This window comes from Equus asinus, chromosome 21 (assembly GCF_041296235.1).
Source record: "Equus asinus isolate D_3611 breed Donkey chromosome 21, EquAss-T2T_v2, whole genome shotgun sequence".
NCBI classification, from domain to species: Eukaryota; Metazoa; Chordata; class Mammalia; order Perissodactyla; family Equidae; genus Equus; species Equus asinus.
The window spans coordinates 48,620,801-48,642,565 of NC_091810.1; the positions used below are offsets into that span (position 1 = coordinate 48,620,801).

Consider the following 21,765-nt stretch of genomic DNA (forward strand, 5'->3'; position numbering starts at 1 on the left):
GGGTCCAAGGAGTAGACTACAATTCCCGAGGTGCTCTGCGCCAAGGGGCCCGCGGTAATCTACGCGCACAGCCCCCTGGGAATAGTAGTTTCAGCCACGTGGATAAGGGTCTGAACCGAATGGCCGGGAACTCGCCTTCCCGGCGACCCGTTTAACAGGGTGGGGCGCTTCGACCCGTTTGGCAGGGCGGGGCGCCTCGTGAAGATGGTGGCGCGCGAGGCGTGTGGCTCCCGTCGTCTGCCCAAGTTTCAGCTCAGTGCACCCGCCAGCGTCTCGCTGGTCTGGAGCCCCTGCCTGCCGGGCCTCTGACCCCGCGCCCCCACGCCCGATTCCCGGCATGCCCCGCGCCCGTAAGGGCGGTGCGCCCCGCAAGGGCGGCCAGCGCCGCCGAGGGGGTAAGTAGGGGGCACTGGACAACTGATGATCGCTGAGCGGTAGCCCTGCGTGGGTCCCTGTCGGTGTCCCCGAGGGTCCTGGGTGGGGACTCCTGCCCCGACCAGTCTGGCGCCGGCCCCCCGAATTCCCCCGCAGCCGGCACGTGTCCCAGGAGGCAGGGGCCACGTGTGTGCCCAACTTGAGCGCGCAGATCGCTCGTCTGGAGCCCGCGCTCCCAGCCCCGGTTTCCCCATAGCCCCTCCACCCCAATTGCCTGCTGTGGTGGACAAACCTGCCGGAGGGAGCAGGAAGCCCGACCCCTGCTAATCCCTGATCGTTTCCTGGACTGGACTAGGAAGTTGCTGGGGCGGGGAGGGGGGGCGCTGGCTTGTCTGGGAGAACTGAGAGAGGGGGCTTTGGGGAAGCTGCAAGATTCAGGCCTTGGCGAGCCTGGCCCTAAAGGGTGGATGAGCGTCCTGGAGCCTGAGGCAGTCCTGAGAGGCTTATCAGCCTCAACCAGGAGAGTGTCCTAGTGCAGTAAACATGTATGTTTACTTTGCAGGGATGAGATGCCTGCTAGGCACAGCTTAAACTTGGCCACCGCCCTAATGGTCTTGGGTGGAGGGACATCTAAGAAAGTAGCAACATTCCAGAAGGACTAGTGCTGGGGAACAAGTTCACTGAGTGGTATAAGCCCAAGACTTAGCAACCAGGGAAGCCTCAAGGGAGGGGCTTCTCAGAGAGTCCTGAGCAAGTGAAGAAGAGAGTACCATGTGGAGGGAACAAATGATACATAGGCCTGGCATCTGGAGGGACCATGCCACAGTGGAGCGAATGAAGGAAGGCTGGGCTGCTTTGGCAGGTAGAGTAGTGAGAGAGGAGGTGAGCAAAGGCCTGCAAAGCACAAAGTCCAGCAAGCACACAGAGTATATAGTTCCTGAAAAGTAGGGCCAGCCTGGTGACCAGAACCCATCAAAGTCAGCCCGAGGCCCTGGGCAAAATCCACACACAGGAGTATTCCAGATCTGCTGACCCTAACAATCCCCTGTATATACCTATTTTCAGGGTCTCATGCGGTCAGAGGTAGCTCTGCTTTCTGCACTTTCCAGGGTCAGGAGGAGCCTGTGTGTCCATCCATCCAGGGCTGAAGGCCTGGGATGGACCAAGGGCAACTCAGAAGACAATATGCTTGAAGCCTCAGGCACCCCCGCACATCCACTAGGAGCTGGGCTTCTGCTCCCAGGGCTAATGGGTGACCTGGTGAGCTTGTTAGCTCACAGAAGAGCCATAACTAGTCACTTGTTTAGTCATTGTCTTCACTTGCCCTACCAAAAGAGGTGCTTTCGCATCTCTGATTTGCAGGTGGAGAAACTGAGGCTTTAAATGCTAGACACCTGACCTAGTTACACTTCTGTTAATATATGGAGCTGAGATTTGAATCCTGGATCTGTCTGAGCTTATAAGTCCCTGACCCTTGCCCTCGCCATTTTGGGGCATAATCTGGGTTGGTGACTGAAGTTCCCCAGGATCTTCCTGGATGTGCTCCCACTCCAGGCTGGGCCACTGGCCTAAGTGGGGCCAGTGCAGCACCTTCTACCTCTACCTGGCCAGCAGTCTCCTCCTTAAAGCAGACTCTGGTCTCATGGAGGCTCTGCTCACCAAGCCTGCCAGGTTTTCCTAGGCTGGGCCTAGTGCCTGCTGCTCTCCAGCAGATAGACCTCATTCTCTTTCTCCTGCTTCCTGGTTCAGTGTCCCCTGCAGCCTCTGTGCCTCCTGCCTCAGCCTCGGTTTTCTCATCCCTGAGAGGGATAGCATTCTGTCTCGTGGGGTCATGAGGCTGAGTGAGGTACCCCCATCATCACTCATCAATGAAAGCAGGCCAAGTGCCCCGTTCCACCCTCCCCAGGTGCCTGCAGCAGTACCCAAGCTGACTCAGGTTCCAGTGAGGATGAGGCAGCCAGTGAGGCCCGCAGCACCACCAGTGAATGCCCCAGCCTTCTTAGCACCGCAGCAGAGGACAGCCTTGGTGAGAGTGGGTGGGACTTTGGCAGGGACTCAGAGGGGGCTCCGTGGGCTAGGGCAAGAAGCAGGGCTGACCAGCTGGCCTTGCAGGGGGGGATGCCATGGATGAGCAGGGCCAGCAGGAAGACCTTGAGGAGAAGTTGAAGGAGTATGTGGACTGCCTCACAGATAAGAGGTACCCCTCACTGCTGGCCAACCCCTCACCCATGTCCCTGCTCAGCCCATGCCAAATATGACGCAGGTAGGGCTGGCCCACAAGAACCCCCCTTCTTCATCCCCCAGTGCCAAGACCCGGCAAGGTGCTCTTGAGAGCCTGCGCCTGGCCCTGGCATCCCGCTTACTCCCCGACTTCTTGCTGGAGCGCCGCCTCACGCTGACTGATGCCTTGGAAAAATGCCTCAAGAAAGGTGAGGCCTCGGGGCAGAGGGGGGACCTGAACTGGCCAGGTGCTGACCTTTGCTGCGTGGGCTCACTGGAAGGCATTCCTGCAGGGAAGGGCGAGGAACAGGCCCTGGCTGCTGCTGTGCTGGGCCTGCTCTGCGTGCAGCTGGGCCCTGGACCCAAGGGCGAGGAGCTGTTCCACAGCCTGCAGCCCCTCCTATTCTCTGTGCTCAGTGATGGTACAGCCAGCCCTGCCACCCGGCTCCATGTGAGTGTTCCATGCTCCGTGACACCCTTCCCTCACGTAATCCGTAAGCAGAGAGATGGCTTCCACCTGCTTCTGGGCTCCCCTACTCTGAGGGTGAGCCCCATGACTGGGAACCCAGGCTCACCCTCTGACTATGGCCTGGCTTTGCCTTCTTCCCAACAGTGCGCTTCTGCTCTTGGCTTGGGCTGCTACGTGGCTGCCGCCGATGTCCAGGTAAGTGGCCTTTGGGCACAGGTAGTAGAGCACCTAGGCCCTAGCTCTGCCCCTGAGCCACTCCCCTGCCTCCCTGTGCCCCTAGGACCTGGTCTCTTGCCTCACCTGCCTGGAAGGCGTCTTCAGCCGGCCTTGTGGTGTGGGTGGCTCCACAGCCTCTGTATTCCCTGTCAGCCTGCATGGTCTGCTCTGTGCTGCCCTGCAGGCCTGGGCATTGCTACTCACCATCTGCCCCAGCACCCATATCAGCCACATCCTGGACAGGTAGGGCTGACTTCCCACTGGGAGTGGGAGGGAAAAGGTGAAGAGGCCTGAGCCCACACATGTAGCTCAGCCTGCCCCTTCCCCAGGCAGCTGCCCCGTCTGCCCCAGCTCTTGTCCAGTGAAAGTGTGAACCTGCGGATCGCTGCTGGCGAGACCATCGCACTGCTCTTTGAGCTTGCCCGGGACCTTGAGGTGTGAGGGAGGGTGGAGGCAGAGGGAGGGTGCCTGCTGACACTACCTGCCCATCCCAGGCTGGGTGCAGGGGATACCACAGGAGACAGGGCAGCCTTAGATCATTATGGAAGAGGATAGCCCCAAAACAAACTCAGATGCCAGGTGCTATGACGGGGGCCCTAAGTAAGGGTGTCCAGCCCAAGCAGGGGCCAAGAAGGGATTCAAGGGAGCCAGGCAGAGAAGAAAATGACTTCCTCAGTGAAAGGAAGGGTTTGGGCAGCCCCATGTTGGGAGCCAGCAGAGCTCAGGCTTCTGCTCACATGCCCTCCCTCACTCCTGCTGCAGGAGGACTTTATTTACGAGGACATGGGGGCCCTCTGCAGTACCCTGCGCACTCTGGCCACCGACAGCAACAAGTACCGTGCCAAGGCTGACCGGCGGCGTCAGCGCTCTATTTTCCGTGCTGTGCTGCACTTTGTTGAGGTGCGTATGAGAATGTATGTATCCTAGCCAGAATGCATCCCCAGGCACAGCCACCAGGCCCAGACATGTGGACCCCTATACCTTGCAGGGCGGCGAGTGTGAGGAGGAGACCATCCGATTTGGGCTCGAGGTGCTCTATGTAGACAGCTGGGCTCGGCGCCGGATCTATGCCGCCTTCAAGGATGTGCTGGGATCAGGCATGCACCACCACCTCCAGGTGGGGAGGTGGACAGGGAGGGGGCACACAGGTTGGTTGCTTCAGACTGGCCCGAGCTCACTGCCCTCTTTGCCCCCAGAACAACGAGCTACTCCGTGACATCTTTGGCCTGGGCCCTGTGCTGGTGCTGGATGCCACTGCCCTGAAGGCCTGCAAGATCTCACGTTTTGAGAAGGTTTGCACCCTTGGGCACCTTTATCTTCCCTCCATTCCTGCGGCCCAGAGGCCTGGAGCTCTGCAGGGGCTGGAGGAGAAGCCCTGGGCCTCCCCGTCCACAGCTCACTAGATCATCACTCTTTGCCCCCACTCCAGCACCTATACAACGCTGCCGCCTTCAAAGCCCGGACCAAGGTGCGCAGCCGCTTGCGGGACAAGCGGGCAGACATCCTGTGAGGCAGGACCAGCTGAAGAGGAGAATGTCCGCACCCTTGCCCGCATTTTTAACAGAAGACAGTGCAACAGCTGGTCCCCGCCAAGAGTTGTTGCTTTATTTTTTTAATGACAAAACCAAAAACAGACATGGGGGTGGGTGGCTGGAAGCCAGGCCCTTTGCCCCTGCAGTCAGCCCTGTGGCCTCTTCCTGCCCTGTCTCAGGCCAGGCCAGGTGTGTGCCTGTCCCAGGGCTGTGGGGCAGCCAGTAGGAGGGCTTTCCCTTCCTTTCTCTCCTTTCTCAGGCCTTGCTCCCCTTCCTTGGGGTGGGGGTGGAATGGCATCTGGACAGATGCCACCTCATCAGGTGGGGAGGTAAGGCTACCTGGAATGGATTTATGTGCTGACTTTTAAAGATTATTAGAGATAATTAAACTGAATGCTCAGCCCTCTGTGGCCCTGGCTCCTAGGTGTTTCTGCCTGCCATCCCTCCCCATCCACCACCACAGGCTTGGGTCCAGCTAGGTCCCCCCCTCTCTATCTCACTTCTGCCCTCCCAAGACATTCTCTCCCCAGGTGGGCCTTCTCCCCATACTCAGAGCCCAGCCTGTCTTTTGACAGCTGAAGCTGGACCCCCACTGGGAGGCCTGGCAGAGTGACTGGGTGACTGGGTGGGGGCAGCTATTTCTAGACTTCTGAACCTGCTATCCGGGGGAGGCCACAGGGTGCTGACAGGCCACAGGAGGAGCCAAAGAGGCTGGTGTTGCTTCCTCTGACCTTGGGCCACCCAAAGCAGGGCCTTGGCACCAGAAGGCTTGGCTAGGCCTGGCCTGAAGAAGTCAGGAGAGGTGGGCAGGCAGCTATGGGGTCAGATCAGGCTCTTGTACAAAAACCTCACCAAGGAAGTAGTGTAGATCAGCAGTGGGAGAGGAAAAACCTGCCAATGGCCACTTTATTCCCCCCTACACACACCCCCAGGCCCCAGGTCTGAGCGGCATCTCAACTGGGTGCCCGGGCCTCACTGGAGTTGAGCCTCCGCAGCTGGCTGAGGCTGGCGAGCCGGAGTTTGAGTAGCATCTCCTCCTGTGTATGCAGTGTGTGCGCCAGCATACGTAGGGATTCACTCTGCAGCACTGTGGACAGGCAGATAGGAGTAGGGGATTATCAGACCTCATGCCCCCCCACAACTCCTCACCCACTCAGCCTGGTGCCAGAGGGTGCTCAGACCCCCTACCCGACCCTTCACTGCCTCAACCTCTGCAGTTGCTCCCCCCTACCATGCAGAAAGGCCTTCCCTTTCTACTTCCTTGCCTTCAGTTCCTGCTGCCTTCCTGCACTGTCCTTACCGCTCAGGTAGACAGCCAGGACAGCAAGCGCCAGGCAGGTGAGCACCAGCAGTGCCAGCAGCAGCAGGAAGCCCCCACGGCAGTGCACAGGGCTGCAGCTGGCCTGGGCACACAGCGATGGTGGCAAGATGCTCAGCAGCTCATCCCATGGCTGTGCCTCCTCAGCTAGGTAGGGGCGCAGCGAACCTGTGGGGCAAACGGGGCATCAGGAGGGTGACGGATGTGCCTGCTTTCCTCCCCTCTCCCAGTGCCTCCACCCTGCACCTCTGCCCCGCCTCACCTCCACTATGTAGGTCGCTGATGGACTCCACGCGGTGCAGGCACACCTCCTGCACATGATTGGAGGCCAGTGGTGCCCTGCTCCTGGAGCTCATCGTTGGTGCCATAGTGTCTGCAAGGGCAGCATGGAGCTGATTCAGCCAGCGGGTCACCCTCTCCCTTCTCCTAGGTGGCTTCCAGCAATAGCAGGGACTCAGAAGATGGGGACAGGACAGAGGGGCATTTGGCTCCTAATCCCCTAAAACTAACTCAGGAATGACCCTTGATTTGGAGCCAGGACAACCCCAGAACCCCATAGGCCTGTTCCATCCTCAGCAGCTGGAGGTGTACCTGACTTGCTCATGTTGTTTCCTTCCAAGCACCTCAAGCACTGTCTGGCATTCCTCTGCCTGCTCACTTCTAGAGAAGAGTTTATCAGCCTTGCAGGACAAAACCCGCAGTGCATGAAATTCATTCCTGCCTCTTCTGTCAGTCTTCCCTGCAGACCCTGTGAGTTAGCCATCAAGCCAGACACAGTGCCTGGTGCCTTCTGGTCCCCAACAGTGGTCCCATTCTAGCCAGCTAGCGCTGGTTCCTCCTGGCCTTGGCTCTGCTTCTTTAACATACTCAGGGGGATCCAGGTGTACTTCTGTGACCCCTGCTGCTTTCACTCAACATCAGAACAGAAGACCTGCCTTTGTTATCAAACTGTTTCTGAGCCTCTGAGGTCTCCCTTCAGGCATCCCTTTGAGGCTGCCTGGGCATTGGGTTCCAGTTCCCTTCCACAATTAATAACCCCTAGAAAAGGAGATGAATCATTGATTCTGAAGGTTTTCTCCAATTTCACAATAGTTATTTAGAACAGATTCCCGGAAGAAGAATTACTGGATCAAAGAGCAGGGACTTTTTTTTAAACGCTGTCATCAAATCGTCCTCTAGAATGGCTGTCCACAGCCCCCAAAAGAGTACAACATCACCACCATTAGGCATCTCCAATGAAAAAGAAAAAATTGACACATGTGCACACATGTATGTACTAAATTGGGAGATGAGAAAAGGTCTTTCTTGACCCATTTGGTTGGATTTCTTTCCCTGGGGTCCCTGACCAATATGTGTGTGGCCTCCTAATTACCTATTCGCAGCCTCTGCCCATTTAGTCACTGGGGTCTCTATACTTTTCTTGTGATTTTAATTACTTATTTTTGGACCCATCAAAGTGTTTATTTTGTGATTTCTAAAACTTATATTTTCTTCAAGTTGTTCTTTGACTTGATTTTTAAAAAAAAATCTTGGCCCTTTAAGCCCTCCAGATACCCAACTGGAAGCTAGATAACAAAGTCGGGGGCATAGAGGGGCCGCCACCTGATTGAGGCAGGACCATTGGACTCTCTGGGTCTGTCACTTTCAGAGCAGTCACACAGCCTTCCTGATTTGCTTGAAACTGGCCCTTGATATGCTCAAAAGTAAAACAAGCATGCTGCCAGTCGTTTCATCAGGCTGGTGTTGGGGGTCATATTAAACTCCCTCTTTGCACTTGGTTGTCCCTTTCCCACACTTTCTAAATTGAAAGTGAAAATCAGATTCTGTTTGTTACCAGGAAAAATACACAGTAAATGTCATTGTTGAGACCCCATGAGGAGGGAAACATCCCCCCCGCACCAGGCCCAGGCTCCTCCTACCTGGAGTAAAATGTTGAAAATGTGATGGGAGTTGACCAGCTGGGCCAAGCTGGAGCCCTGGAGCAGCTGGTCCTGCATCCCAGCCAGCACCAAACCTGAAGCTCCCTAGGTCCCCTGCTCTGGCCCCCTGAGCTTCTGCTTGCATGTGGTGTAGCAGTTACCTGGGCAGCCACCAAAGTTGTAACTAGCAGTCAGTCTGGCCAGGCTAAGGGACCTCAACTTTTAGCCAGTTGGGGCCACCTAGTCCCAAGTTGGAGGAGATCAGAAGCCTATCCATTCCCAGTCCCTGAGCCATGTGGCCAAATGCTTCCTGGAACCACTGCCTACCTCTAATCCCAGCTTCCTCCCTGAAGGGAGAGCAGAATTGGCCAGGCATCTGCCCCACCCACGCCCACTTGGGCACAGCTTATAGTTGACCCTCCCCCAACTGAGTGGCTCCCCCCAGTCCCTCCCTGCTATCCCTAGCAGGGGAAACAGGCAAGGCCTGAGGTGAGGAGGGGTTCCAGGCATGGTAAGCCCTATCTCCATGTACAAGGGGCAGGTCCCCATACTTGAGCTGGGACATGGTGACTGATATCTAGTCAAGGAAGCGAAGTCAGTGGGACAGGGGGCAGGTTTCTCCATGATCCATAGAGTCACAGGCCCGGGGCCTTGCCCTCCCTTACAGTCCTCTCCTACCTTCTCTGGTCTCCTCGGGCATAGCGGGTGGTGGGCAGTCAGGGGGCTGATGATAGCGAGCGTCCAGTAGCAGGACAGGATGGAGGCAGCAGTGGCTCTTCTGAGAGCCTGGGGAAGGCCTGGCCACCTCCTAGCCTGGGCCTAAAATAGGCCTGAGCTCAGCCCACTGGGCTATATTTAGAGGAGACAGCTCTCAGCCATGGGAAGGGGAGGAGTGACCCACATGGGCCAGCCTGGACTATCTACCTGGTGATGGAACCTAGGCAAGAGTGCACCTTCACTAGTGTGTGTGCCCAGGGAACCCTGCCACCCCCACATACGCACAGGCCTCGTCTTCCTCCAGACAAGCCACCTCAGGCATACCTCCAGCAATGCCTCACACAGCAGCTTTGCGTGGGACCCTGTGTATCTCCATTCCTAAAGACCCCACTCAGCTGGGTCATCTCTTCCAAGCAAATGTGGGACAAGCATCCACCACTGTGACCTGCTGGCTCCAGGGATTGGGGGATTGGGGGTGATGGACAACCGGAGCCGAGTGCCATGAGGGCTCTGGGAGCCGTGAAAGGGGGCAGGCCCCCCATACACGTAGGCATCCATGCTGGTCAGTGAGTGGACCCAAATTGAAGGCTGGCATTTACAATACTAAGCTTACAACCTTGAATAAAAGATTGCTCCATTTCTGACCTGCTTTCTCAACTGTAAAACAGGACCAAATGGTTCCTCCCCAGCACAATACATGTGAGAATGGAAATACAACCATGTGTCTGAAGTACTTGGCACAATGCAGTCTTGATCCTTCTCCCTTCACAAGTGTATAGAAGTTGTGTGAGGGTGCATGGCACCCCTTGCCCTTGAAGGAAGTGGTCCAGCTTAAGGCCCACCCTTTGCCCCTCTGCTGTTGGACCCCTGTGCCCCTCCTTCCCAAATGGGACAAAGCAAGACAGTGGGCTCTACCTCCTAAAACATCCCAAATCCATCACTCTACTGTATTACACTGGCCTCCTTGATGATTCCTCAAACACAGCAAGCTCGTTCCTACTGCAGGGTCTTTGCACTGGCTGGTCCCTCCTGGAATGCTCTGTCTCCAGATATTCCCATGGCTGGCTCCTTGCCATTTAGCTCAAATGTCACTCCCTCAGTGAGGCCTTCTCACATTCTTTTCCACATCATCCAATTTTATTTTCTTCATAGCACTTAGCCCAGAAACTATATTATTGAGAATATACTGGACATGTCAGTATCCCCAAAGGCCCTACAGAATCCACTCAGTCAAATGGAAACCACCTTTAATCCTCACCACAGCATCCTTGGACAGAAGACACTGAGGTCCTGAGACAGCTAGGAAGGTGCCCAAAGCCACAAAGCAAGATGTAGGACCAGCAGTTCTCTGCTAGAGCCATTCCAGCTTCAGCTGATAATGTGTTTATTGCATTAGTACAGTCGGCCTGCCCCACCCCCGCCAGCCCAGCCTGTTCACAGCTTTCTACTCATTGCCCAAGGAGGAGATCCTTCCCCCAGGGTGGGCACTCGGGGGCACCTCCCCTGCCCAGGTCGTGGCTCTGGAGCCTTGCTTCTCTGCCTCCTCCATGCCAGGCACCAGCTGCACCCTGTGCCCGGCCTGGGCCACCCCTCCCGGGGCTACATTCAAGGGTTATTTTCTGTTAATAAATAAGCCAGTGCGGCTGCCCCTCGGCCAGGGCCTGTCAGTCGGTGTCTCCGTAGGCCGGAGACGGCAGTGTGCCCGGCCCCTAACTGTCCCTGTCCCAGGATCTGTCCGCCCCCTCTCTCCCACCTGTCGTCACCTCCCCAGTCCCCGGCGTGGGGACGGCCGAGTCACTAGTGCGCTGCGCTGCGCGGACCCCGCTCAGAGCGGGTCTCTGTGGCATGCGTCCGCCGGTTGCGGCCCGTCTTCCGCAACTCGGGAGGCTGCGGGCGCTGCCCGGGCTGTGGACGACACATTCGCAGGGAGCTCGCGCCACCGCCGCCTGGCTCCACCAGCTGCAGGAAGTCCCGGTACCAGAGCTTGGGGCCCAGCGGCGCGACGGGCGCAGCATCCTCCGTCCGGGCCAGCCTTTCGGCCTGCGCAGCACTCAGCACGTGCAGCGCCAGGCGACGCAGCGGCTGCGAGAAGCCCTGCTCCACTGCTGCGCACAGGTACATGCCTGAGTCCCCGCGCCGCAGGCCGCGCAGCAGCAGCCCTCGCGGAGTGCGCTCAGCACGCTCCTCTGCAGGCACCTGCGAGCCGGGGCAGCGTGAGGGCGGGGCGTCAGGGTCCCGCACAGGGCTCCCCATCCCAGCGTCAGAACCGAGAAGCAAAGGGGCAAGGGCTGCCCAGAGGGAGCGGGGAAGAGGCGCCCACAGGTGCACATTTGAAGGTTGGGTGCATGGGGGCAAGGAGTCTTCAAGCGGAAACCCGAACGGGGGTAAGGGTTCACCTAAATGTGGGGGGCAGGTCAGGGACCTCAATAAGGGGGGCTAGGAGGAAGGTTTCTGTCGGATGCGTGTTGGGGGTGGGGGCGGGAGGTGGATCAGGAGCCTTGTTGGACAGAACGGGGCCTCACCAGGATGTGGAGTGCAGGTAAGGGACCAAACCGGACGAAAGGGGTCAGGTTGGGCAGAGCCTCACTGGGCGGAGCTGGACCTCATCTAGATGTGGGGAGCAGGCCAAGGGCCTCATTAGTCAGGGCTGGGTCTCTCCTGGATGTAGGGGGCAGAATAAGGGTCTGGTTGGGGCAGAGACGGGGACGGGGGAGGCTCACCTGGGTGCTGGCCGCCTCCCCTGCGCCCTGGAAGGTCCACTCCACGCGCGCCTGCAGTGAGCGGGGCTCACACTCCAGGAAGGCACTGCCGCCCTCCACACCGAACACCTTCTGCTCCAGCAGTGTGGGATGGGACGAGTCTAGGGGCAAGGGGAATGTCAGATTCAGGCAAGGCAGGTCGTGGTGGGGCGTCTTCGAGGGCTGAGAGGTGGGGACAGCTGGGGCACTCACCCCCCGAGCATAGCGTGCTGGGATCCCCGTTCCTTACATCTTGCCGCCGGAACCGCCTGGGGAGAACGTTGGAGCCTCTGTGAGCCCTTCTTCTTTTATCCAGGAGCCACGAAAGACTCCCTCCCAGCGCCTGCCCCTGACCCTGCCCACCTTTTGCCACTGGGCTGAAAGCGCGTGCACGCAGCCCCGTCCCAGGCGCAGTAGGGGTCACGCGCCAGGCAGCATTCGGCGCAGGCGTGGCCGTGGGCAGCACAGCGGTGCAACGGGATCTGGGCCACCGCGCTCCGCGAGGCTATGTACAGCTGGTGCTAGGGGGCACGAGGGGCTCCGGGCTGACCGAGATCGGCCCCATGCCCGCCTCCCATTGATCAGGGATCCCTTCCCCCACTTGACAGATGGAAACACTGAAGTGTCAGATCACACATTCTAGCGAAGGTAGAGCCTATCACTCAAACCCCAGGGCTTTGAACTACCAAGGGAGGCATGAGGGTGGGGGTGCCCGGGAACGCCCTACGTCCATTCTGTCCCCAAGCCTTCTGGTCACTTACCCTCTTGGAGGAGATTTGCATGCTGGTAACAGCCGCTGAGTCCTGAGAGGGAGGAGCAGCGCTGGGATCAAGGCTCAGTGGGGTGGGGGTACCGCAAAAGACGAGGACTAGGCCTCACCTCAAACACGTGCAGCTCCTCCAGGAGCAGCCCCTCGGCGTTAGGCCAGCCGCCTTTGGGGACTGAGATCACCTTCAGCACTGTGCCAGCGTCTGCAGGGTGAGAAGGAGTGAGTGACTCCTTATATGCCCTGACAGGCAGGGCCAGGGGTCTCTTCACCTCTGAGGCCTAGGCCTCCACACTCAGCATGGTGGGGTCAGGGAATAATGTGCGTTGGAACAAGCAGACCATCACCCAGGAGAGGAGGGCACAGCCCAGGCAAAGATGTGGAGATGAGACTGAACAGGGGGAGCTTCCACTAACAGGCCAAAGAGCCTTGTGGATCTTGTGGGTGCTCATGACAGGACCCTGACCTGTGCCAATGAAGAGGACGTCATAATGTCCGTCAGCAGCAGCTACACGGTCCGCAGTGATCTGGGTGAAGGTATACCCGGCACCCACTTGTAGGAAGAGAGGGCGTCCCCCCATGGGCAGGACTGAATTGTACATGAGGGGGTGGTTCCGGGCAAACTTGATGACGTCATCAGGAAAGTCCTTGGTGGAACTGAAGGTGCCAAAGGTCTTGCTGGGGCACTGGGAGGTGGGGAGGAGGCACGACAGGGATGTGGGTATGAGGGCCTGGTGGGCGGCCCTCCACAAGAGACCTCCCGGAACCTGGACTGAGCAGGGAGAATATTGGACAGAGCCCTGCCCTGGGAATCTGAAAGAGGAGACCCAACCTCGCCCTTAGGAGTCTGAGGGGAGAAAACGTGGCCTTCCCCTGAGGAACCCTGTCTGAGGAAGGTGATGCTTTTCCACCCATAACTAAAGTAAGAAACCACATTCACCAAGAAGATCCAGGCCAAGTTCTCTACCCCTGAGGCTTTAAGTGGGTTGTAGTGAGAGTCCCCAGGCTACGCACCATGCCAGGCCGGGGGTAGGGGACACGGCCCTGGTAGGACACCCACTGGTGCATGGGCCCCTCCTTGTGTGCAAAGGGTCCCAGGAAGGCCCGGCGCACATCATTCATGCTGTACATGCACACTGCGGAGCCCTGGAAGATGCCGCTGCAGGCGAAGACATGAGCAGAGTGAGGCGCTCAATGGAGCCCAGCAGGCCCTGCCCTGCTACCTTCCACCCCTCACCTGGAAGTGGAGAAGACAGCATAGAGCAGCGGGGTCCAGCGGTCCCGTGAGGACAGCAGGAACACGTCCTCTGCAGAGACAGGGTCTAGTTGGGGGAGGGCGCACAGCCCTGCAAGCCAACCAGGCTCCAGGATCTGTGCTCCTGCACTGCCCCCCCCACCGCCATCCTCCACTCTTGGCACTCACGGAGCTGGTCAAAGTGCGTGTCACCCTCAACACCAGGCACTGAGCACACCAGCCGTGCCTTCAGGAACGTTGTCCACTTGTTGACCAGGCTGCGCTGGCCACCCACGTCATTCTGTGGGGTCAATCAGAGGGGATGAGGGTGAGGCCCAGATGGGCAAAGGGGAGGGGGTGGGGTCACCAGAAGTGACCCAGGGATTCCTCACCCTGCAGATCTGGCCAACACGGGAAACAGACAGGCGTCCTAGTGCCGGCGTGGCCTCCACTGCCAACTCACGGAAGAAGAAGTAGATCTTGTCATCATCTGGGTTTTCACTCTCCGGGATCCAAAACACCTTGACGAACTTGGGCTCTGGCCACAGCAGGAAGCATGGGGTCATGAGGTCCTGGCCCCAAACCCCGCTCCGAGAACCTTGAGCTGCCTCCCCTCTAGCTACCTCCCCTTTCTCTTGTGCCTGTGGAAGCCCCAGGGCAGCATCTGATCATCCAGCCTCCAGACCAGGTTCAGATGGTGCTCCTGGGGCTGACCCTCTGGCCGAGTGGTTAAGTTCGCGCGCTCTGCTTCGGTGGCCCAGGCTTTGGCCGGTTTGGATCCTGGGCGCAGACATGGCACCGCTCGTCAGGCCATGCTGAGGCAGCAGCCCACATGCCACAACTGGAAGGACCCACAACTAAAAATATACAATTACGTACTAGGGGGCCTTGGGGAGAAAAAGGAAAAGTAAAAATCTTAAAAAAAAAAAAAAAAAAAAGATGGTGCTCTGCAGGGACAGAATCCAAAGGATCAGAGCCTGCGAGTCAAGAAGCAGCCATGAGAGGGCAGCAGAGACCATGGCTACCTGGGCACACAGGCTGGGGACCCTGGCCAGTGGAGGGCCTCTCACCTCACTCCTGACAGTTCTCCAGGCCAGTGAGCCAAGAAAGGAGGGAGATGGGTTATCGCCTATACCTTCACTCGTAAGTCTTCCTCTGTATCAGGAAGCGATGCCCTCACTCCTGCTTCAGATACTCTGCTGGGTCCCATCACGCTTGGAATAAACTACCCTGGCCCCTGACAATCCAGACCCCTTATCATTACTCCCTTCATGAATCTGTTCTTTGGCTTGTTCTTGCCCCAGGGCCTTTGCACCAGTTATTCTCTCTGCCTTTAATGATCTTCCCTCAGTCTTGCTGTGCTTTGGGAATTAGCTCACACTTCTCCTCAGCAGGGTGGCTTCCTTTCCCCAACCCTCCCACCACCACCTAATCTCCTTTTCCCTTCCTCTCTTTTCTCCCATTGGTCTCCTGGCCATTGGAACTGATCTTATCATGTATTTGTTCTGAGGTCTGTGAACTCAAAGAGGGCATGGGCCATACCTGCCTTGTCTGCCCTGTGACCCTAGTGCCTAGCTCAGGGCCTGATGCATGGTGGGCACTTGGTGAGACTTGGCTGTGTCCATTGCTCACTTCTTTTATGGGCCTTGCTCAGCTCCTTCCCTGCTGGGGAGGAGGGCCCCTCTGGACAGCCCCATCAGCCTTTTACCGTTGAGCCAGCGGGAGTCGTGTGGCTCCGTTCGGAGACTCGGACGCTGACCCAGGCTGCGGAAGATGGTAAAGTCCCGTCCCATGAGGTCTGCGGCCACCCCTGAGTACAGCTCTTCCCCTGCAGACAGGGCAAGGGCTGCTTAGCCAAGCTGAAGGCTCTCAGGGTAGGGGGAGCCTGTGGAGCTCTGGGGGATCTTGGAGAGTCAAAGAGGCTAAGGGGAGGGTCCCCGAAGCTCTAGGGAGGGTCTTGGGACTTTGAGAGGTTCTAGAGTCTCTGAGGGGTTCCAGAAGTTCTGTTGGCATCCCAGACTTTGGACTCACCCACCAGCACGGAGGCAGCCCGATGCCTGGGGTCGTAAGGACTCTTGCCCTTGCCATCCTCAAGCCTTCGATGGTCCAGCCGGAGCATGGGCTCCTGGGAGGCAGCGGGGAGTTGTTCTAGCCAGGCCCTTCCTTACCCTCCCAACCCCCGTCTCTGCCGAGACCTGGCCTTACCTCCAGCCGGTGGCCCACCTCCACAAACCCACAGGTTGGGTGGAAGGCCCCTGTGCCACAGGCCAGCAGGTGGGTGCGGTTGTACGCATGCAGCAGCTTCACGAAGTTCATGCACTCAGTCTAGTGTGCAGGCAGGGGCAGGGACAATGAAGCTTCCCCCAGGGAGGCAGCCTTAAGGGGTCCCAGTTCACCAATGGCACCCCACCCCCTCTTCTCTTCCGCATCAACCCAGACAAGTACCAACATGGGCTGCAGGGACCTGGGTGCCCTTGGTGACCAGCCCAGCCCACCTCTCACCAGAATGAGTGCATGGGGAGGCACATGCCTGCATTGCCCCCTATGACTCAGAGGCCCCCCAAGAAAAATCATGAGCCCCCACCCTGACTCACTACCTCCAGACTTCAGCCACCTCAACCCCTCTGCCCCCGTCCCAGCCAGAACAGGGAGGCCTCTGTTTTAGCACTGCCCTGTCTAGAGTGAGGGGCTGACCCTCCCCACTCCCACTCCGGGCAGCCAACACTCACACCAATGTCCTTCCCCGCCCAGTTGCACTCCTCTCGCCATTCCACAGGGGCCGGCCAGGCGAGCTATAGGGAGGGTGGGGGAGGGGGAACAAGGTCAGGGACTTAGGATGTTCTCCACGCTGAGGGTGTCCACTCAGGGGGCCCATCACCCTTGGTCTCTCCAGGCAGTCTGGAGTGGGGTCCCTGGGCTCTTTCCCTGGGCAGCACTGAGGCTGGGGGTCCCTGGCACCTTCTTGACCCGCTTGCTGATGTTGTCCAGGCTGAGGGAGGCCACATGGTTCTCGGCACCCACGAACAGGCGTCCACGCTCCTCATCCACCAGCAAAGCTTCATAGCAGCAGGTCCTCTCCAGCCTGAAGGTCTGGAGACCATGCCGGGCCTGGAGCTCTGCAGGGTGGGGATTCCACTGAGGATTTGCCAGCTAAGCTGGAGGCTTCCCCCAAGTCCTCCCTGTTGTCTTTCTCACAGGCCAAGGTTGTACATGTGACCTGGCCCACACACATGTGAATTTTCACGCATGTTGAGTTTACACTTATGAAGGCAGGCCCACCCAGGTGCAAAGCTTCCAAGGTGGGCAGTGCAGCACCCCCAAGGGGAAAGCAGGTTGAGTTCCTCAGGCGTGCTCAGACAAGCAGTGTCTCCAGGTGGGCACACTGGGAGGCCAGGGTTCTAGGGGAGGCTGGGCGTGTAGGGAAAGCCAGAACTCTAACCCCAAAGTCAGACTGAGGGTTCTCTGCCACCCTGCCACCAGCCTGAGCTCAGTGCTATTCCACTGCCTAGTAACCACCCTCCTGTGTAGAGGGTGTGGGAAGGGGGCTCTAATGGCCCCTACACCTCAACTTCCCTAGGGGTAAGGGATGGGACCAAGGCAGGCTCTGTTGCCATGGGAACAGGGGTCTTCCTGGGAAAGCATGAGGAGAATGTGGGCTGAGGCCAGGACAGGGTTAATTGGAGATGGCCTGAGAGTGCCCCCAATCCAACCCAGGTCTCATGGCACACACATGGAGCAACAGCAAACACAGTACCCCCTACCCACACTGGGCCCCTTTTCTGCCCACCCTGAGCTGGGCCCTTCTGCCTGCCAGGTGCACCTACCTTGGAAGGAGAGCCGAAGGCGTGGGGGGCTGGGGGTGGCACCCCCCAGTACTGCTGCCCAGAGCAGAGCCAGGCTCGGGATCATGGCGGCGGCCTCAGCCCGCCCCATCCCAGCGGCTCAGGGTGCTCAGGGTTCAGCGGGCGTGTGCGGAGGAGCCTTGAGCCGCCCTGGACTCTGCCCCGGGATCTGGAAGAGAAGGAGTTGCAGCCAGGGCGAGGGCGGGAGGCTGGGGGGGGGGGGAGTCCCCAGGGATCAGATTACGGCCCCTAGGGGAAAGAGGTTGGGGGGTCGCATTTCACTTCCGAGCTCTCCCCTCCCCTCCCTCCGGAGGGTGCCCTGCCTGGCCACAATCAGAGACACACCCACGCTGGGCACACCCTCAGGGTCACCCCCCCCCATGCCCCGCACTGGCAGGCGCCCGCCCCACCACGTCACCCTCCCAAGGAACCCGCCCTCGCGTATCACGCTCAGAGATATTAATTCACAAACTCTGTGTGCCTACTTCATGCCAGCCTGGGACTGGGGCTGGGGACACTGGGGGACACAGACAAGGTCCCTACGGAGGAGGAAGCAGAGTGCCAATAAGGACTCAGATCTCAGATCGGAACAGTCATTTCAGAGGGCGGCAAGTGCCATGAGCAAAACAAGCCGGTCACGGGAATGGGACTAACTGGAGGGGTCAGGCCTCTGCAGGTAGTTGTGCACCCACAGGCCCAGACAAACAGAGGCACTTCTGGGACTGGAAGCAACGGTGTGGGCGCCTCTGTGAATGTGTTTCTGAGGGTCCCTTTGTGTATCTGTATTGCCTGTGTGTCTGTTGGTATGCATGTATTCACATGTGTACATGTCTACATGAGACCATGTGGCATGCATGTTGTGTTGCACATGTAGACATGTGGCTTGTGAACACACATGGCACTGTACACATGTCTATGCAGTGTGTACACATCTGTGTGTGCACTGTGTATACATATGTATATATGAATGTCATGCACATGTATGTGTGCGAATGTGTGCACATGCAAGTGTATGCATGTCTCTCTGGACATGCAGGTGAGCAAATACAACCACAGCATCAGTCATTGCCTTCAGCTCTGAGACAGTCCTGAAACCCATTTCTCAGAGGGAGAAGTGCTGCTGCCCAGGAGACCCAGGGCCTGGGCCCCTCATGCTGGGCAGAAGCCTCAGCTGCTGACTTGGGGGCTGCTCCCACTTGGATCCAGCAGCCCAGATTCGGGCTTGACCTCTGTCTACCCACCCCAGAGGGTGGAAGGGGCTGGTCACACATAGAAATTCTGTGAACTCAGACTTCAGACCCAAGAGGATTCAAGTGGGGAGAGCCAAGGGCCTGAGGCAGCCTTTCACCCCCATCTCGGGTGAGCTACCCTTCCGTCTCTGAGCCTCCAGTCTCCCTGAGCCTCTCCCTCTTCTGCCTTCACTCTCAGGGTTTTACCATCTTTGAGCCCCTTCACCTCTCAGAGCCAGAGCCCTTCCCTGGACCTCTTAGATGGGGCCAGGCTCTGGCTGCAAAGCCCACCGTCCTTCCAAGAGCTCGCTGGGCAGGTGCTGGGCACAGGACCCCTGGCATGGGGTGCGATCAAGTAAGAGGCACAGCTGCTGGGGCATGTTCCAGACCACCACCCCCATACCCCTGCCCAGCTCCGCAGCTCCCAGCCCTCCCGTGCTAGGACTCCCACCTCCCTCCTTCCCTCTGCTGACACTTGCCGCTCCCTCTTCTGGGCCAGTGAGGTCCGCGATGCCACAAAACACTCGGCTGCCTTCCCACACTCCACCAAGAACTCCAGCAGCAGTGCCTCTGCACCCTAGCCCCTTCTCGCCCTGGAGAAGGGGAGAAGCCTAGGGGCCGCTGGGCACCCTCTCACGGCTCCTTTAAGGAGCAGCCCCCGCCCCCACCAAGCCAGCCACCGCCCCACCCGCCGTCAAGTTTATGGGGCGGGCGGATCGGGTGACCGGGCAGGCAGCCTGACCGGCTGGAGGTGGTGTCCAGGCCAGAGTGGAGCGGGCACAAGGGAGGGGCAGGTAGGGAAGACCCCTCCCCTGTCAGGCCTCACAGCAACAGTATGCCCCAAGCAGCGGTCTTGGAAGTGGGGCGAGCAGTCAAAGCAAAGGAGGAAGAAGCAATAGAGACCCGCAGATGCAGACAGCACTATGCAGCAGGCAGAGGGAACAGCTGGGCAGGGCACTCCAGGAACTCACTTGTCCCTCCACAGCTGTGGAGCTGGAGGGGTTAACAAGGGGTTCAGCTGCCACCTCAGTTCCCCGGAGCAGGCTGGGATGGGAGGGGTTCTCAACTGGAGGTCTAATGGGCCCCCAGGACCCAGCCCGAGCCCTTCCTCACCACTTGGGCCACTTAGCACTTCTGCCCCCTGGCAGTGGCTATGATGACAGCTAGTCTGGGGCAGGAAAGGAGGTCCAGAGAGGGGCAGGCGGGGCAGTCTGACTTCTGCACTGTAGGGGGTTGGCCCATCCAGAGCCTGTCCTGAGAGGTGGTCCAGAGTTTCTGATGGGAGGTGAGAGGCATTCTTTGCAATCTTTGTGACTCCAGTCTTTCTTTCTAAGTTGAAAAGCATGAGGTACCTGAGGGGCTTCACAGACAGGAGGGAGTTCCTACACCTCGGAGCATTAGCTGGGAAGGGTCTGGGGTCTCGGCCTGAAGCTGGGTCTGGTGGACACACCCTATTGGTACTGTTAGGGGAACTTCTTTGGAGGGTCTGAATGTCGACAATGGAGGAGGGGGACCATCAGGTCCACCTGGGTGAACATACCAGGGCTAGAGGGTGGGCTTTCACTCCAATCTCCCCAAAAGGCATTCTCCCGCAACCTCCTCAAGGCTGACCAGCGGCTCCTCAGGGGTCAGTGAGCAAGGCTGTATGGGCACTTCTAGTGCTGCCCATCTCCTGCCAAGTCCCCTGGAGTAGAAGTGTCTGTGCCCAGCCAGGGTGGGGCCATGCCCCTCTTTCCTGAGCCTCAGGACCTGGTGTTCCTGGACTGGCCTGGCTGGCTGGCAGGCGAAGGGTGTGGGTCAGTGGGAGGACCAGGGGCCTTCAGGAGGGGGAGTAGAGGGATTCACCCCTGCCTGAGCTCCTGGGCTTCTAGGATGTGGCCCCTCCCTCCTCCCAGGCTCTCCCACCTTGGACCTGGGCAGCTTCCCCTGGCCCCATGCAAGCAAACAAAATTCTTCAGCTGTTTACAATTTTCCACCCAAGCAGCCAAGATCAGCAAGTGCCTTTGAGGTCCCCACCCACCCCCACTGTGCCCCCTACCTGCCCCCACTATTTTTAGTTCTTCAGACCCAGGGTCCCAGCCTGTTTCATTCCCCCAAAGCCCTGTGTCCATACTGGAAAATAGGACCAGAGTTCCCCACAGTCTTTCCAACATCCTGGAACTCAACCCCTAGCCAGAGGGACCAGGCTCTCCCTGGCCCGCTTGAGCCCTTTGATTGCCTTCCCTCCTCCAGATGTGTCCCCTCCCTGAAGCAGGAAGGGAGATCCGCAGGGGTGGGAGGTCAAGTTGTCCCTGTCCCACAAGGTCTCCTTTCCGCTCCTCAGCCCCAGGTCCAAGTGTACGCCAGGCCCTGGGTAGTGGCCTCCCTCATGAAGTCAGCACTCTAGAAGCAGAGTCATTGGCTGTGGTTCACATTGGGCACTGGAAGTCCCCAAGGAGTCTAGAATCAAGTGTCCAGGGCCTGGGTCTCAAAAGAATGAGACAAACCAGGGGAGGTAGCTGGGGTCCTGGGGTCCCTACTCCTGCCTGCCCCTCTGCTCTAGGGCCACCCCAGGCTCCTGGGCCTCTACCCTTTGCCAGGGTATCCACGGGTTCTTGCCCTGCTGCTGCCTGTCAGCAGCACAGCCTGCCAAGGCCATGGTTTTTCCTTCTGGAAATAACTGGATTGTTATGCCAAGTTCCAGCACCTGCCTCCCCACCCCTCGTCACCACTGGACTCTGCCTGGACTCTGTGGTGTGGCTAGGGTAGGTCATCCATCTGAGAAGGCTACAGCCAACCCTCCTAATGCCCAGTCTGGGCTGGGTCAGACCTTGGCTCCCCACTCACACCTGCTTTAGCCATCAAGTCTGTGGCTCCAAAGTCACAACCTTTCCCTATTCTGGCCACGTAGGTACTAGGACGTGCCACCCTGAGGACTCAGGGGGAGGGGGGTGGTGGGAAGTGGGCCCTGGAGAGCCTGACTGAGGTCGAACTTCCCTGACAATCTACCACCCACCCCATGGGGATCTCCCCAGAGAAAGTCTGTCAGGCGCTTCCCCCAGCCACCCCCAACCTGGTCTCCATGCTCCCAGGGGACCCCTGGCCCACCTTTTTGGAAAGATCAGCTCCTCCCCTCCTTGCCTGTTCCCCTTCCCTTCTGAGGGCCCTGTCAGAGCTGAGATGGAGGGGCTGAGGGAGGGGCTACCAGGAA

At 58.7% G+C, this 21,765-nt stretch overlaps 3 protein-coding genes across 10 annotated transcripts; 1 reads left to right on the top strand and 2 right to left on the bottom strand.

Annotated features, from left to right (window-relative positions):
- The first annotated feature begins 161 nt into the window (after positions 1-161).
- On the top strand, positions 162-5,222 carry IFRD2 (interferon related developmental regulator 2). Of its 2 annotated transcripts, XM_014840497.3 has the most exons (12): positions 162-395; positions 2,282-2,401; positions 2,488-2,572; positions 2,680-2,804; positions 2,889-3,046; positions 3,209-3,259; positions 3,345-3,523; positions 3,610-3,715; positions 4,043-4,180; positions 4,269-4,397; positions 4,477-4,572; positions 4,710-5,222. In XM_014840497.3, the coding sequence occupies exons 1-12, from the start codon at positions 338-340 to the stop codon at positions 4,788-4,790; spliced, it is 1,326 nt and encodes a 441-aa protein (XP_014695983.1). In that variant the 5' UTR covers positions 162-337; the 3' UTR covers positions 4,791-5,222. The 2 variants fall into 2 exon arrangements, with proteins under 2 accessions (XP_014695983.1, XP_014695982.1); XM_014840496.3 differs by lacking the exon at positions 4,710-5,222 and having other exon boundaries at positions 4,477-4,703.
- LSMEM2 (leucine rich single-pass membrane protein 2) lies at positions 4,864-8,880 on the bottom strand. Of its 2 annotated transcripts, none has more exons than XM_014840499.3 (4): positions 8,728-8,880; positions 6,393-6,503; positions 6,113-6,298; positions 4,864-5,899 (listed from the first exon to the last, which is right to left on the bottom strand). In XM_014840499.3, the coding sequence occupies exons 1-4, from the start codon at positions 8,747-8,749 to the stop codon at positions 5,766-5,768; spliced, it is 453 nt and encodes a 150-aa protein (XP_014695985.1). In that variant the 5' UTR covers positions 8,750-8,880; the 3' UTR covers positions 4,864-5,765. The 2 variants fall into 2 exon arrangements, with proteins under 2 accessions (XP_014695985.1, XP_070348386.1); XM_070492285.1 differs by having other exon boundaries at positions 6,078-6,298.
- A 1,008-nt stretch (positions 8,881-9,888) lies between these two features.
- SEMA3B (semaphorin 3B) lies at positions 9,889-21,765 on the bottom strand. 6 transcript variants are annotated; one of them, XR_011496242.1, is made up of 19 exons: positions 19,055-19,235; positions 17,329-17,515; positions 16,463-16,620; positions 16,234-16,296; positions 15,710-15,829; positions 15,536-15,629; positions 15,213-15,332; positions 13,897-14,042; positions 13,694-13,805; positions 13,508-13,577; positions 13,285-13,429; positions 12,737-12,956; positions 12,384-12,475; positions 12,266-12,307; positions 11,868-12,025; positions 11,718-11,773; positions 11,487-11,626; positions 11,289-11,373; positions 9,889-10,962 (listed from the first exon to the last, which is right to left on the bottom strand). XR_011496242.1 is itself a non-coding variant. In XM_014840491.3 (18 exons), exons 2-18 carry the CDS (start codon positions 17,435-17,437, stop codon positions 10,564-10,566), a joined length of 2,244 nt encoding a protein of 747 aa, XP_014695977.3. In that variant the 5' UTR covers positions 17,438-17,515; positions 21,663-21,765; the 3' UTR covers positions 9,889-10,563. The 6 variants fall into 6 exon arrangements, 4 of the variants coding, with proteins under 4 accessions (XP_014695977.3, XP_014695976.3, XP_070348374.1 ...); XR_006517745.2 differs by lacking the exon at positions 19,055-19,235 and having other exon boundaries at positions 17,329-17,681; XM_014840491.3 differs by lacking the exons at positions 11,289-11,373; positions 19,055-19,235 and adding an exon at positions 21,663-21,765.

Excerpts from the sequence above, each read along its gene's own strand:
- LSMEM2 (XM_070492285.1), bottom strand. The coding sequence starts at position 8,749 with ATGCCCGAGGAGACCAGAGAAG. Across the intron at positions 6,504-8,727 it reads GCCCGAGGAGACCAGAGAAG|ACACTATGGCACCAACGATG; the intron begins GTAGGAGAGGAC and ends CTGCCCTTGCAG. Across the intron at positions 6,299-6,392 it reads CAGCGACCTACATAGTGGAG|GTTCGCTGCGCCCCTACCTA; the intron begins GTGAGGCGGGGC and ends TTTGCCCCACAG.
- SEMA3B (XM_014840491.3), bottom strand. The coding sequence starts at position 17,437 with ATGGGGCGGGCTGAGGCCGCCGCCATGATCCCGAGCCTGGCTCTGCTC. Across the intron at positions 16,621-17,328 it reads CCTTCGGCTCTCCTTCCAAG|AGCTCCAGGCCCGGCATGGT; the intron begins GTAGGTGCACCT and ends CCCACCCTGCAG. Across the intron at positions 11,627-11,717 it reads CAGCACGCTATGCTCGGGGG|ACTCGTCCCATCCCACACTG; the intron begins GTGAGTGCCCCA and ends CCTTGCCCCTAG.
- IFRD2 (XM_014840496.3), top strand. The coding sequence starts at position 338 with ATGCCCCGCGCCCGTAAGGGCGGTGCGCCCCGCAAGGGCGGCCAGCGC. Across the intron at positions 3,716-4,042 it reads AGCTTGCCCGGGACCTTGAG|GAGGACTTTATTTACGAGGA; the intron begins GTGTGAGGGAGG and ends CTCCTGCTGCAG. Across the intron at positions 4,398-4,476 it reads GCATGCACCACCACCTCCAG|AACAACGAGCTACTCCGTGA; the intron begins GTGGGGAGGTGG and ends CTTTGCCCCCAG.